This window comes from Myotis davidii, unplaced genomic scaffold (assembly GCF_000327345.1).
Source record: "Myotis davidii unplaced genomic scaffold, ASM32734v1 scaffold120, whole genome shotgun sequence".
Lineage (NCBI taxonomy): Eukaryota > Metazoa > Chordata > Mammalia > Chiroptera > Vespertilionidae > Myotis > Myotis davidii.
This window is the reverse complement of record NW_006294778.1, coordinates 5,609,108-5,622,055: the sequence shown is the minus strand read 5'-3', so window position 1 is coordinate 5,622,055 and position 12,948 is coordinate 5,609,108. Positions and strand designations below refer to the sequence as shown.

General features: G+C 38.8%; 1 protein-coding gene across 1 annotated transcript in view; it reads right to left on the bottom strand.

Moving 5' to 3' along the window:
* Positions 1-12,948, bottom strand: part of GNPTAB (N-acetylglucosamine-1-phosphate transferase, alpha and beta subunits) — a 42,945-nt gene that overhangs the window by 28,817 nt on the left and 1,180 nt on the right. Inside the window, exons 2-4 of the mRNA XM_006769398.2 lie at positions 11,943-12,028; positions 4,078-4,197; positions 1,914-1,955 (exon numbers count right to left, since the gene is read on the bottom strand). Of these exons, the coding sequence (XP_006769461.1) occupies positions 1,914-1,955; positions 4,078-4,197; positions 11,943-12,028 (248 nt within the window). The remainder of the gene's footprint in view (positions 1-1,913; positions 1,956-4,077; positions 4,198-11,942; positions 12,029-12,948) is intronic.

Here is a 12,948-nt window from a genome sequence, read left to right as displayed (position 1 = left end):
AAGTTTGTGCACGGGGCCTCTAGTATTTTAATAAACAAGGAATTTTATCTCAAAAAATAAAACTTAGTAACTTAGAAGTATGATATATAAAATCTTTAAACAAGTGCAAATCTAAAGATAGAGCTTTCAAATTTCTATTAATAAAATGACTGCCACCAAAATTTAATAACTCAAAGTAGCGCCAAAAAATAGCATTTCATTACTATCATGTTAAAGATCACTCATAATTCTAGTAAAGCCCATTATGCTGAATAGAAAGTTGATAAATTCTGTTTGATAGAGTGTCATCATACTACTCACAACTTAACCAAGTTCAATTAGAATACAATCAAATATATTGCATATGATACAACACTGATGCAAACAAAAGTAAATGATACAAGGTTCTAAGATAATTTCATATGAGACATTTCTATCTACACCTAAAAAATACCTAGAACAAACATATTATCTAAACAAACGAACAGGCAAAAGACAGAGCTAGAGAATTCACAAAGTGATAGCTATGACTCTAAATAAAATTGTCCAACCTAATAATTAAAGAAATGCAAAAGAAAACAGTGTTTAAATTAGCACCCTTCAAGAAATAGTGACTAAATGTTAACGCAAGCACAGTAAACCTGATCCTCTCCAAAACTGTTAGTGTCACCATAAATGTTCACCATTTCCTCTTTGGAAATACATATACTATACATCCATATAGTAAAAAAAATACACATGCTTCTTCCTCAGTAGTTTACTTCCATGAATCTAGTCCAAGTAGGAGAAGAGAAACAGGAAGAATAAATAAACCCACACACAGAAAATGCCAGACCCCCCAAAAATATCTAAAGTATTGAAAACAGTAAAAATATGTAAGTGTCCAACATTTAGTAAATTATAGTACAGTTACTTTATGGGGTATTATACAACTATTAAAATTGCAAAGAAAGAAGCATGAAGATAATTTATCAACACAGAAATATGTATGATGGTATAAAATTTTAAAAATAGGATAGGATACAAAATTGTACATAGATGACAACTTACAAGTATAAAAGCATGCATGAAAAGAGAATAAAATGATCATAGTTGTTTATCGAAGACCACAGAATTCTGCATATTCTTTTCCCTTTCCTCTCAACTTTTCTGTAATGTTGCATCATTACTTTAAATAATTTAAAAGGCATTTAAAAATAATAGTATTAACAGTAGTATATATATGTAAATATAAGTAACATAAACAGATGAGTCAGAAGGGACTTTTGGATCTCAAAATTGCTCAGGATCATTTTTCTATGAATAATTATTTTATTTTTAAGTCTAATGGTTAAGTGGGGAAGTGGTCATTAACAGAGATTTCCACTTCTCAGTGAGACAGTCTTGTTTTAAGGATCTAAGTCTGGTATGATTCAAATCAAGATAGATATCTCAGATTTTTGTCACTGAGCTAAATTCCCTTCCTAGTCCTCAAATATAAGACATACAACTTCAACAACAACAAAAAAGACATATAACTTCGACAGAATTTAAAGGTAAGAAAATATACATTAAGTATATAATTAAATAATGGATATAAATGAAACACTCGAGTTAGAGTTTAAGTGGACCAAGAGAATAGTACACCAAGACAGATTAACGTGAATGAAAGAGAAGAAAAACCTTTCTAACCCTTCCAAAAAAGTGATAAAGCTTTGGTTAGCTACAATCCAAATAACCAGAGTCCTCAATCAACTACACCTTTGACACTAAAAAATTTCCCATCTAATGAATGCACAGTAATCTGGGGGTCAAAAACTAGCCGAAGAGGGATTGAATAGGAGTAAAAGAGTTAACACAAAATACTGTGTTCCCACCAGAAACGGGTGTGAACCCGGAAGCTTCACTTCAGTCCTTCAATTTTTCATTCCTGAGAGAAAAATCAAACCGCTTACCTCTTCTTAGTTGGTTCTGTTGTGTTCTTCCCAAGGATTTCTCTAATGAAAGCAAACACATTTCATTACATATGCATGGACCAGTGCTGGTCCTAAATGTGAATAAGAGATGACTTACAACATTGATTTTCTTGGTTACCCCACTGGAACTAACCGGTAGGAAGTACTATAATGCTTGCAACTATACACAGTTATGAAATAGGAAAGCAACTTTATTTGCTTAGTTTACTAAATTTATTGGGGTAACATTGGCTAATAAAGGGTGTCCCAAAATTCACGCAAGATTTGAATTTTATGCCATTTGTGCCGTAAAGTGTTGCCAATGGGGAAAAAAAAATAGAGTGACAGCTGACAGTTCAGAGTTATTAAAAATGGAGGGCTACACGAAAGAACAACGTGTTCCCATTGTTGAGCAATATTTTAAAAATAATGAAGGTTTGGCAGCTACAGTTCGCAATTTTCGTGCAAAATATGGTCGGAATACTGATTTAACTTCATCAACTGTGAAGAGATTAAAAATTTAGGGAGACTGGATCAATTAGTAATCTTAAACACTCTGGCCATCCTTCAACAAGTCGTTCAACACAAAACATCGAAGCAGTTCGTGAGAGTGTTGCTGAGAGTCCAGGGACATCAATTTTGCACCGGGGTCAAGAATTGGACATTTTTTAAAAATAAATTTTATTGATTTTCCACAGAAAGGAGGGAGAGGGATAGAGAGTCAGAAGCATCGATGAGAGAGAAACATCGATCAGCTGCCTCCTGCACACCCCCCACTGGGGACGTGCCCGCAGCCAACCCTTCAGTCCGCAGGCCGACGCTCCATCCACTGAGCCAAACTGGTTAGGGCATGAATTGGACATTGTTAGAAGCTCTCTACAGCGTATTCTCACGAAAGATTTGCATCTTTATTCTTATAAAGTTCAACTGACTAAAGAACTGAAGCCTTCTGACCACGCACAACGAATAGAGTTCGTTGAATGGATTATGGAACAACACAAGTAGATGTTGATTTTTCAAACAAAATCATCTTTGGTGATAAGGCTCATTTTCACCTTGATGGCTTGGTTAATCGACAAAATGGTCGCATTTGGGGTTCAGAAAATCCACGAGTGATTGTTGAGAAACATGCATCCACATGTCACTGTTGGGTGTGGATTTTGGGCTGGAGGCATCATCGGACCATTCTTCTTCGAAAATGCGGTTGCTCAGGCAATAACAGTTAATGGTGCTCGCTATCGCGACATGATAATCCATTTACCCGATATGCTATTCCATACATAACCCTATACTGTATACTTTATGAATCAATAAAAAATTTACCATTTTTAATTATAAACCTGTGTTTTCTATCAAAATTACTTCTTGCGTGAATTTTGGGACACCCTTAGTAAAACATGGTACCAGGCTGTCAAAGATGTTTTCATACCCTGGGAAGGTCTTCCATCATTCTCTAACACCGAGAGAAAGACTTTGTTGCAGTATAACCTGGCCAATGACCTGTGACTGGGTGGCACCCATTACATTCACAAAGGAGTGAATGGAATTCTTAGCAAACACTCCTGAGGAATCAGAGGGGAAGTTACATCAGCGAGATCCCTAGCTCAGAAGGCTCTCTAGAAGCCCACTGTACCCATCTTTCCCAGATAAAGTAAATAAAATGATGAAATTCCACATTAAAAATAATTACCAAGTTTTTAGTTCAATGGTATATAAATTGAAATTAAAAGGGAATATATTTTTTTACTGCCTTTATTGAATGGAAAACATTTAAATCTGTAGGCCTGTTTTCTTTTCCAAGCGAACAATCTAACTTACTGTATAAAATGTAATGAAACCTCATTTCCTGAGGATGCCTGGGACTCAGATTGAGCAGGAAGTCCAGATCTCCTCTAGGAGGCCCCTCAGAGACCAAGGCCACCATGGAGTGCCACAGTCTGAAATGATCATCTAACAAAGTGAGGCCAGGATCTCACCAAAGTGGATGAGTCCTCTTTAGGCACCGAGAAACCAGGGTCAGACATATGGCTGCCAAGACCTTGCAATGGCATGAGTTTGAGATGCAGATTTTTGTTTGGATGGCTTTGTAAATGTCACCTTACCCCTCTGAGCTGTACTGTTACTTGTAGAATGTTGTGTTTTGCTTTTCAAACCTCAGCTTTACCTCATAGCTTTCTGCTCCTCTTCCATCTGTTCCCTGACTTGATGCAGTTCCTTCAGTAGTTCAAGGTCGGTGCCATTCACCCAGGTGTATACCACGTCGATGGGCATGGGCAGACAGAGCCTAGGGCAGACCCACAAGTCCTCAAGCTCATATGCATTTTTCCAAAATATTTGAAAAGTATGTCAGGTTTAAACTTAGAGGTCATGAAAAAATTAATGAGAAGGTAATTCCAGCTTGGCATATAGCACAGAATTGCACATTTCAAACTGGAGCTGAGGGACAAATACATGCTGGAGAACTTTATGCAGTTTATCTACTTAATGTAGTTGGCATCATTTGGTCCTCTCAACCACCTTGTAAAGGGACTGCTATCACTCCACATTTAAGATTGGGGGGCGGGGAAGAGGAGGTCTTAGAAATGCATATCAAACTGATACATTCTCAGTTTAGTGAAAATTGGTATTGAAATGCAGCTAAACATAGAAAAGAATTAGAAGCTTAAAATGACCGAAGAGTTATCAAACAGTCCAGAATGAAGACCTAGCTCTATTGAATGCTTAGCCTTCCTGTTCCTTGCTGCCCCAAGTCCTAGAATGTCCCTCCCCTAGAATGTAAGCTCCAACAAAGCAGGAAACTTCCGTTTTATTCCCTGAAATACCCAATAGATTAGAAGAGTGTCTGGCACATAGGAGCTGAGTACATATTTGCTGAATGAGCCAATGATTTCTATGAGACACTAGCACAGAACTTTCCAAACATGCTCAATTTTTTTCCTCAATATCCTCAAAATAAGAGTCAGACAGTCTTTTAATTCTTTGTTTTGTTACTGTTATTGTTTTTTGCTCTTTTAGTGTATGTGTGGGGAGGTTGCTTTTAATTCTTGAGTATCCTTTCTAAGCCTCATCTTAGTGTTTCTGTTCAGGTTGTACCCCTGATAAAAGCTTTCTTTCCCTTTCTTTCATCAACTTACCCAATCCTACCCACCTTTCAGGGTCTGCTCTAGACATATGACACAGGAGTTCACAGTGACATATGATATATACTTTGGATGGTTCTGTGTATAGTTTGGTCTTTTCCAAGTAATGGTAATGTTACAACTTCTTCCTTTCCCCTTCCCCTTCCCCTTCCCTTTCCCTTTCCTTTCTTTTTTGGCCAAGGATCAAAGCTTACTCTCGTTTTGTTTTCCTCATAGGTAGGCTCAGGTTAAGGTCCACAACAGTACCAAGGGCAAGAGTCTAACCAACCAAAACATCACGTCTTTGCTTGTGGCTATAATCATAACATGCAGCGCAGGGTTATCTCACGGAAAATAAATGTGGTTTGGTGGGTAAATCTTTCCTATTAAAAGAGGAAGAAAAATATAAGTGACAATAAGTTTTAGCTTAAAAGAAGCAAGTGAGCCCTAGCTGGTTTGGCTCAGTGGAAGTGCGTCGGCCTATCAACTGAATGGTCCTGGGTTCGATTCCGGCCAAGGGCACATGTCCGGGTTGTGGGCTCAGTCCCCAGAGGAGGGGGGGATTGGGGGGGGGTGCAGGAGGCAGCCGGTCAATGATTCTCTCTCATCATTGATGTTTTGATGTCTCTCTCCCTCTCCCTTCCTCTCTGAAATCAATAAAAATATCTTAAAAAAAAAAAAAAGCAAGTGAGATGAGGAGAAAAAAGGAGTGTCTACTCATTCAGTGAATAAGTGTTTACTGAGCACTTAGTATGTGCTAGGCACTGTTCTAGATGCTGGGGATTCAGCAGTAAGTAAAACAAAACTCAAATCTGCGCTTACATGGAGCTTATATTTTAGAAAGGTGAAGACATGAAATAAATCAAAACTATAGTCAGAGGATGGCCAGTGTTATTATGGAGAAAACAATGCAGAAAAAGGAGATACAAAGTGTGCCTACATGGGAGGTCAGTGTTAAACAGGGAAATCAGAAATAGCCTCACTGGAAGATGGCATTTCAGCAAAGATCTGGAAGAAGGGAGGAAGTAAGCCATGCGGGTAACTGGGGGGAGAATGGTCCAGAGGAAGGGAATGCCCTGTGCAAACGTCCTGAGGCAGACACCTGTTGGGCATGGTCAGTGGCCAGTGTGGCAGAAGCAACAGGAACAAAGGGAAGAACAGAAGAGGAGGTGGAGTTAAAGAGGTACCAGGGGACAAAGGGCTTCATGGGAAAATGAGGAGTCACCTCTCACTCAGGCCTGTGTGATGGCTAGACTAGCACCTACCAACCCTCGTGAGTCAAGGTTCACCGCTGACTGCAAATTAAAATCTAAACTCCTACACACTCTGCACCCTGTTTTCTAGACACTCCAACTGTATGGCCTTACCCAAACAGGATAAGATCTTGCAGGCTTTTGTGCCTCTGAACACGCTTCCTCCTCTGCTTGAAATATCCTTTCTTTCATGCTTCTTTCAACCTTCTTCCCAAACGCCCTCTTCCCACTGCTCCCACGAAGAGCATGTACGCTCAGCATGCAGCTCCCACCGTGCTCTGTACTGAGGAATCCTTAGCACAGTGTGTTGGACTGTTTCTTAGTATCCATTTTCCCAGGCTAGTTGCAGGATCTCTGGGCCGAGATGTTATGCATTCTGTGCCCTGCTTCATTATTCCCTCTGTCCTTTATCTTCAGGCTTTCTCTTCCACCGTCATGGTGTGCAAAACGCTTCCTCATGTGGGTTTTTTCTGCACGTATCCATATCAATGGTTCTCAAATGCTAGCAGGAATCACAATCTCCTGTAGGACTTGTAAAACAGACTGCTGGGCTCGATCCCCAGAATGCCTAATTCACTAGGTCTGGCCTGGGGCCCCAGAATTCACATTTCCAAAAGGTCCCAGATAAAGCCAATGCTGCTGGCCTGGAAGTTAATTTTGAAAACTGCTGATTTATATGTCGATTATAGTTCACATTTTTAAGTAAAAACAAAAACAAAAAACTGCCCCACTAAGATGTCAGTTCTATATGAGTTCTGCTTATTCATCACTGCATGCTTAGGGACAGTGCCTGGTACATGAATAGGGTTTAATATATACTTGTTAACTAAATAAATATTAGTTTACTCCCTCAACATACATTGGTCTTTTCCATTTTTTTTAAAAATGCCTCACATTACCCTCATGTAAATTATCTGAGATCATCCCACTCCAACTTCTTGAGTTGCTTAGACTGAAAATTTAAAAAACTGCGTAAGAAATTTATTTTAAAAATATTTAAAAAAGAAAAAAAGAACTGTACATTCCAAAACTTTCCTATAAAAGTACTTACCTGCTATTAAGGATTTTTAAAGTAGAATCAAGAGATATCCATACATGTTCAAATGAGGAAAACAATGTAAGTACATAATGCATTTATGTACCGGTTCTTCTAAGGCTGTATAATAAGATCAATTTAATTCTTTGGTGTTAAACTGACAAGCCTAAGGAGACCATGTGATCTGTTCTGGGTCAGTGAGTCAATTGTTTTTCTATAAGGCATGGTCGCAGTGAGTGTGAGTCTTTCATTCTAACCACGAGACCACTATCTTAGTTTCCAGACGAGATGGAAGTCTTTATCTTAGCCTGCAGACTATCAGTCACTTATGACTCAAAACAAAAGCTGTGGTGACAGTGACACAACTTTTATTTTAATTAGTTTAGCTTAAATGAAAAGTAGGTAAAAAACAAAACAAAACCAAAACGTAGAACTTAAATAGTAGCTTAGAACCAAAAAGTTGGAAGAGATTTTATACTTAATTTCTACAATTTAGAAAAGACAAAATTGAGCCCCAAACAGACATTAGGCCTCACAATTCGCAGTAAATAATTTATATATTCACTTGTTACTGACATGTAGAATGGGATTTTTTTCCCATTCCGGGCAAACAACATAAAAAAGACTTATAGAAAAACTAGCAAAATCATGAAACTTCCTATAAACATTAGGATATTCTAAAATATATTATTTAGAACATGTGATATGTTATATATGAATCATTTCCTTGTCATCATCAAAATTAGGCAATTTTGAAATACCCCTGCATAAAAATCAAACTACATTTTAATGCAATCAAAAAGCAGGAAAAGAAATATTTAACACACACAAAAAAAAATTTTTTTCAGAAAGAGAACAAGAGATTGATTAAAACTTCTGACCTCAATATTAGTATTTTCTAAGCTAGTTTCCCTTCTAAAGGCTGTGAAGCGCTTGGGGCAGGGATTTATACAGCTGTACCCTCAGCACCCAGCATAGCAGAAGGCACAGTAGGTTGACTAGGTACTCAATAAATGGTTGAGTAAGAAAAAAGACAACCCATTTTGAGCTTTCCTTAGAAAACTCGGTGTTACTAAAATGAAAACTGAAGCAGGGAAATTCTATTTCATTAAGAATTCATTAATGCAATGGTTCTCAAAGGGTGGTCATCAGACCAGCAGCATGGTACCATCAGTGAACATGTTAGAAATGAAAATTCCCTGAGCCCCTCTGAGACCTATGATCCCAGACACTTCTGGGCCGGGGAGAAAGCCTGTTTCTCATCCTTCCATGAGATTCTGGTGCATAATAAAGTGTGAGAACTGCTATATTAAGGAAATGGTTCTCAAACTTTTTAGTCTCAGACCTTTCATACTCTTAAAAATTATTAAGGCCCCACAAAAAGCTTTCGCTTATAGGCTTTAACTATGCACACGTAACATATTTTAAGGTAAGTTTTATAATATTAATTCATTTTAAAACAAAATAAAGCACTTCACATGTTAACTATTCGTATTAATTTTTTTAATGAAAATAACTATTTCCCAAAACAACAAAAAAATTTAGTGAGAAGAGAGGCACTGTTTTACCTCCAATCTCCTGTATTCAGTCTGTCCCCCTTACGTTGTTTTGGTTGAAGTGTATGAAAAAAGCCCAGGCTCAAACAGGTATGAAATTGGAAAGAGGAGTATTTTAGTACCCTTTCCAGATAATAGTGGATATTCTTCTTTGCTGCCTCACCAAAAAAAAGTGGAAGTTTCTTAAAAATTAGTTGCAATGTGGAAGCTGAAACGTAGTAACTTTTTGTGCTTTTATATTCAAATCCATTGGTCTTCCTTTCCCTTTGTAAAATGGCTCTTTCACCCATGCAAGAGTCTGTAACATCAATGTCTTAGTTATCTGTATAATAACAGCATATTGAGTTTTGTAGATCTGCTGAGTGGTGACACACTGCCTTAATTTTCTTATATAACATTAAGAAAGGTGATTGCTTTGGATAATCACACATCTAATCAGAGAAGCCTACAATATTGTGGAGCCGGCTAAGCTCACAGTGGTGGAAACATGTTTTCCAAAATTCTAATTTCCACTTGAAAGTTCAAGCTTTATCATTGGCAACAAATACTATTACTATTTTTCCTTCAAGAGACAGGATCACTTGTTCATTGTCAAGAAAATCTTTGCCAAATAACCAAGTCTGAGTAATCATTCTTGAATTCGTCCTTTCAGGTTATAACAATGGTGTTCCATGAACAGAAGAGCTAGTTCAGACCACAACTCAATCACCACGTGGCTTCTCCTCAAGACAATCCCCATGCAGTCAGGTCTTTAGGCCTGCTTCCCCTTTCCTCACACACATTAAAGGCACACTTACTCAAAGGGCCAAGACACAATCAAACTAATAATTTTTTACTGCTTCATCATGAACATTTTCAAGTAAATTAAGTTTTTCTTGCCCCTGCAAATATGTGGTGGTGGAGAATACAATGACTCATGCTAAGGTGTGGCAATGCTACTCACACTGCTTTTATACCATCAATGCTAATGTCAACACAGTAAAAAAGCAAATAGCACCTTCGTATGATTATAAAAATAGTTTTGATTTCACATGGACACCCAGGATCTTTGAAAATGGCTGTTTTAAGAGATCCTAAGAGAAAGATCTAGAGTTTCCCTACTCCACTAGTTACCTGGCTATAAATTACCTCCCCTACTAGACTACAAAATTCTTTACAGCAAATAGTTATATCTCAGGATCTAAAACAGAGTAAGACTCAAAGATTCCATCTTCATTAAAGGAGCAAATTCAGGGTGTCATTCATTTAAGGACCACAGCAAAGAGTAAAGCTTTGGGTCAACTCAAGAAATCCCACAAGCCCTCTTCATTGAGATGGTACGGACTATAATAGTGCATACATCTAGCCTGGCCAGTGTGACTACATGGTTGAACATCAGCCCATGCACCAAGAGGTCACTGGTTCGATTCCCGGTCAGGGTACATGCCCAGAGTGTGGGCTCCATCCCCAGGAGGGGGAATGCAGAAGGCAGCTGATCAATGTTTCTCTTTCATGGATGTTTCTATCTCTCTTCCTCTCCCTTCTTCTTTCTCTGATAACCAACAAAAATGTATTTTTTTTAACATGGTTGAACATCAGCCCATGCACCAAGAGGTCACTGGTTCGATTCCCGGTCAGGGTACATGCCCAGAGTGTGGACTCCATCCCCAGGAGGGGGAATGCAGAAGGCAGCTGATCAATGTTTCTCTTTCATGGATGTTTCTATCACTCTTCCTCTCCCTTCTTCTCTCTCTGATAACCAACAAAAATGTATTTTTTTAAAAATAGTGCATACACCTAATTAGCAGTTATTTTTAAAACTACTTACTTAATAGAAATCACTAGGTACTCATAACAAGAGAGCAGAGGGACAGGAAGTGCTTCTAAGCTGGGGACAAGGGATCCAGAGGAATCAGTGATGCAGTCTAGAGGTTCTTAGAAAACTGTCCAAGTGTGCCAATGAACAGCAATTATTACTTGTAGTTTCATTAGACTTTCTGGTTCAGTGAGAGTAGTGGGAAGGATTTATGGGTTCTATCCTCAGTGGAGAATGACAGTCAGGATCTCTGGTTATGGCCTCTGACATTTAGACCAAGGTCTTTTGGGAAGTTAAGTACCTCGGTAGCTACCTCCCATTTGTTTTAGTCGCCTCCTGCCCCTTCCCCTGTATTGATTTGCTGTGTGTCATTACAATGAAAAGGAGAGTCAATAGTGAATTGACTGTACAAAGTGAATCAATAAAAAAGAAAAGGACTTCAATTTTTAAAGATGGAATGATCACCAGAAGAATCCAAAACAAAAATTCATTTAACTGATTCCTGAGAGTGGGGAAATCCAGAATGGAACAGAGAAAGGCTTTACTTTTTATTTTTCGGTATTGCTGAACTGTTTTCACCAGAGACATCTATTGCTTTTATGATATAAAACAATATAAATAATAGCTTTATAAACAAACACCGAAAAGAGCCTGTGCAATTCATTTTAACTGCAAGAAGGGAAGGAAGACATTGGTAAAGACTGCTCCCAATGTCTTGTGAGAGAGGAAAACTCTCCAAGAAAAGGGAAGGTTGGAGTCAGCATTCAAGAATGGCTGCACCAAGAAGCTTGTCCTTAAGGAGCCAAAGATCCAATCTGGGAGGTTGCTTGCTCCTTCGCATAGCAAGACAGCAAGATGTGATGGCCACAGGGGCAGGTGAGGTCCAGTCCTGGTGGCAACCATAGGAATGGCCCTGGTTAACAGAGTGACATCAACCAAAGAATACTGGTCAGGGCTCAGAACAGCTGCAGAGTAGCCATTCAGAGGGATGAAATTACCTTTACCTCATGGAACTGGGGCAGCATAAAATGAGATCATGTAACAAAGTACTCAATAAACTGCAAGGCAGCATTACTCTTTGGGAGTCAGATTTTCCATCTAAAAAATGTGAGGATGGACCACAAGGTCCCTTCAGATGGGAATAGTCTTGAATAAGTTAAACCATATCTACAACTTGGAAAGATCCCTTACTTGCTATATTTAAACATGGGTGATTTCATGACTTATCAATTAAGTCAAAATAAACTCTCCAAAATTTATCTTTTCTCACCGATTCTGAAAGGACTTTCCAGCAACATTGTCTCTGTAGGAATCAAACAAAACGTGGTATTGATCCCGGCTCCATTCCAGAACCACCTAGGGTAAAGAAGACAAAGAAAAAAACAACAATTTTTGTGTGTGTTGGGGTTTTTTTTTTTTAAATCTTCACCAAAGGAAACATTTCATTGATTATTTAGAGAGAGGAGGAGGGAGAAAGGGGGGGGGGGTAAAAAGGGGAAAGGGAGAAAAAGAGAAACATCAATTGGGGTTGCCTCCCATATGTGCCCCAACTGGGAATCTAACCCACAACCTTTCGGTGTATGGGATAATGCTCCAACTGAGCCACACTGGCCAGGGCAAGAAACAATGTTTTATTTGCATCAAATAATAAGAGTTTACAACTTTCATTTCATTAACAATTGCTAAAAGAACAGGTAAAGCAATGAAAATCCATCTATTACTCAGTGCCTGCCATATGCCAGACTCTGCTCAATCCAGATGAATAAATTACAAGATAAGAATAGTCTCATACATATGAAATCAAGGAGATTTAAAAGGCTGTGATATGAGAATTGGGTCTTGGGAGAATGAGGTCACCAGGCAGGGAGGAAGGACAGTGCCAGGAGAGCATGCTCAAAGGCTGTAAGCAGCAAGGGCAGTTGTTCGAGGACAACTCTACAGGTGGTTTTGGCTGGAGCACAAGCAGGTAGGAACTGGAGAGAAGTGCGGCTGGGAAAGGAAAGTGGGCCTGGACTGTGATGTGCCTTGTGTGCCGGGGAAGCAGAGGTACTGGAGGATTTTAAGGTGGCTACATGATCCATTCAAAACTTGGAAAAGGCCCGGCTGGGGTGGCTCAGTGTTTGAGCGTTGACCTATGAACCAGAAGGTCACAGTTCGATTCCCAGTCAGGGCACATGACCAGGTTTCAGGCTCAATCCCCAGTAGGGGATGTGCAGGAGTCAGCCAATCAATGATTCTCTCTCATCGTTGACGTTTCTAACTCTTCCTCTCTGAAA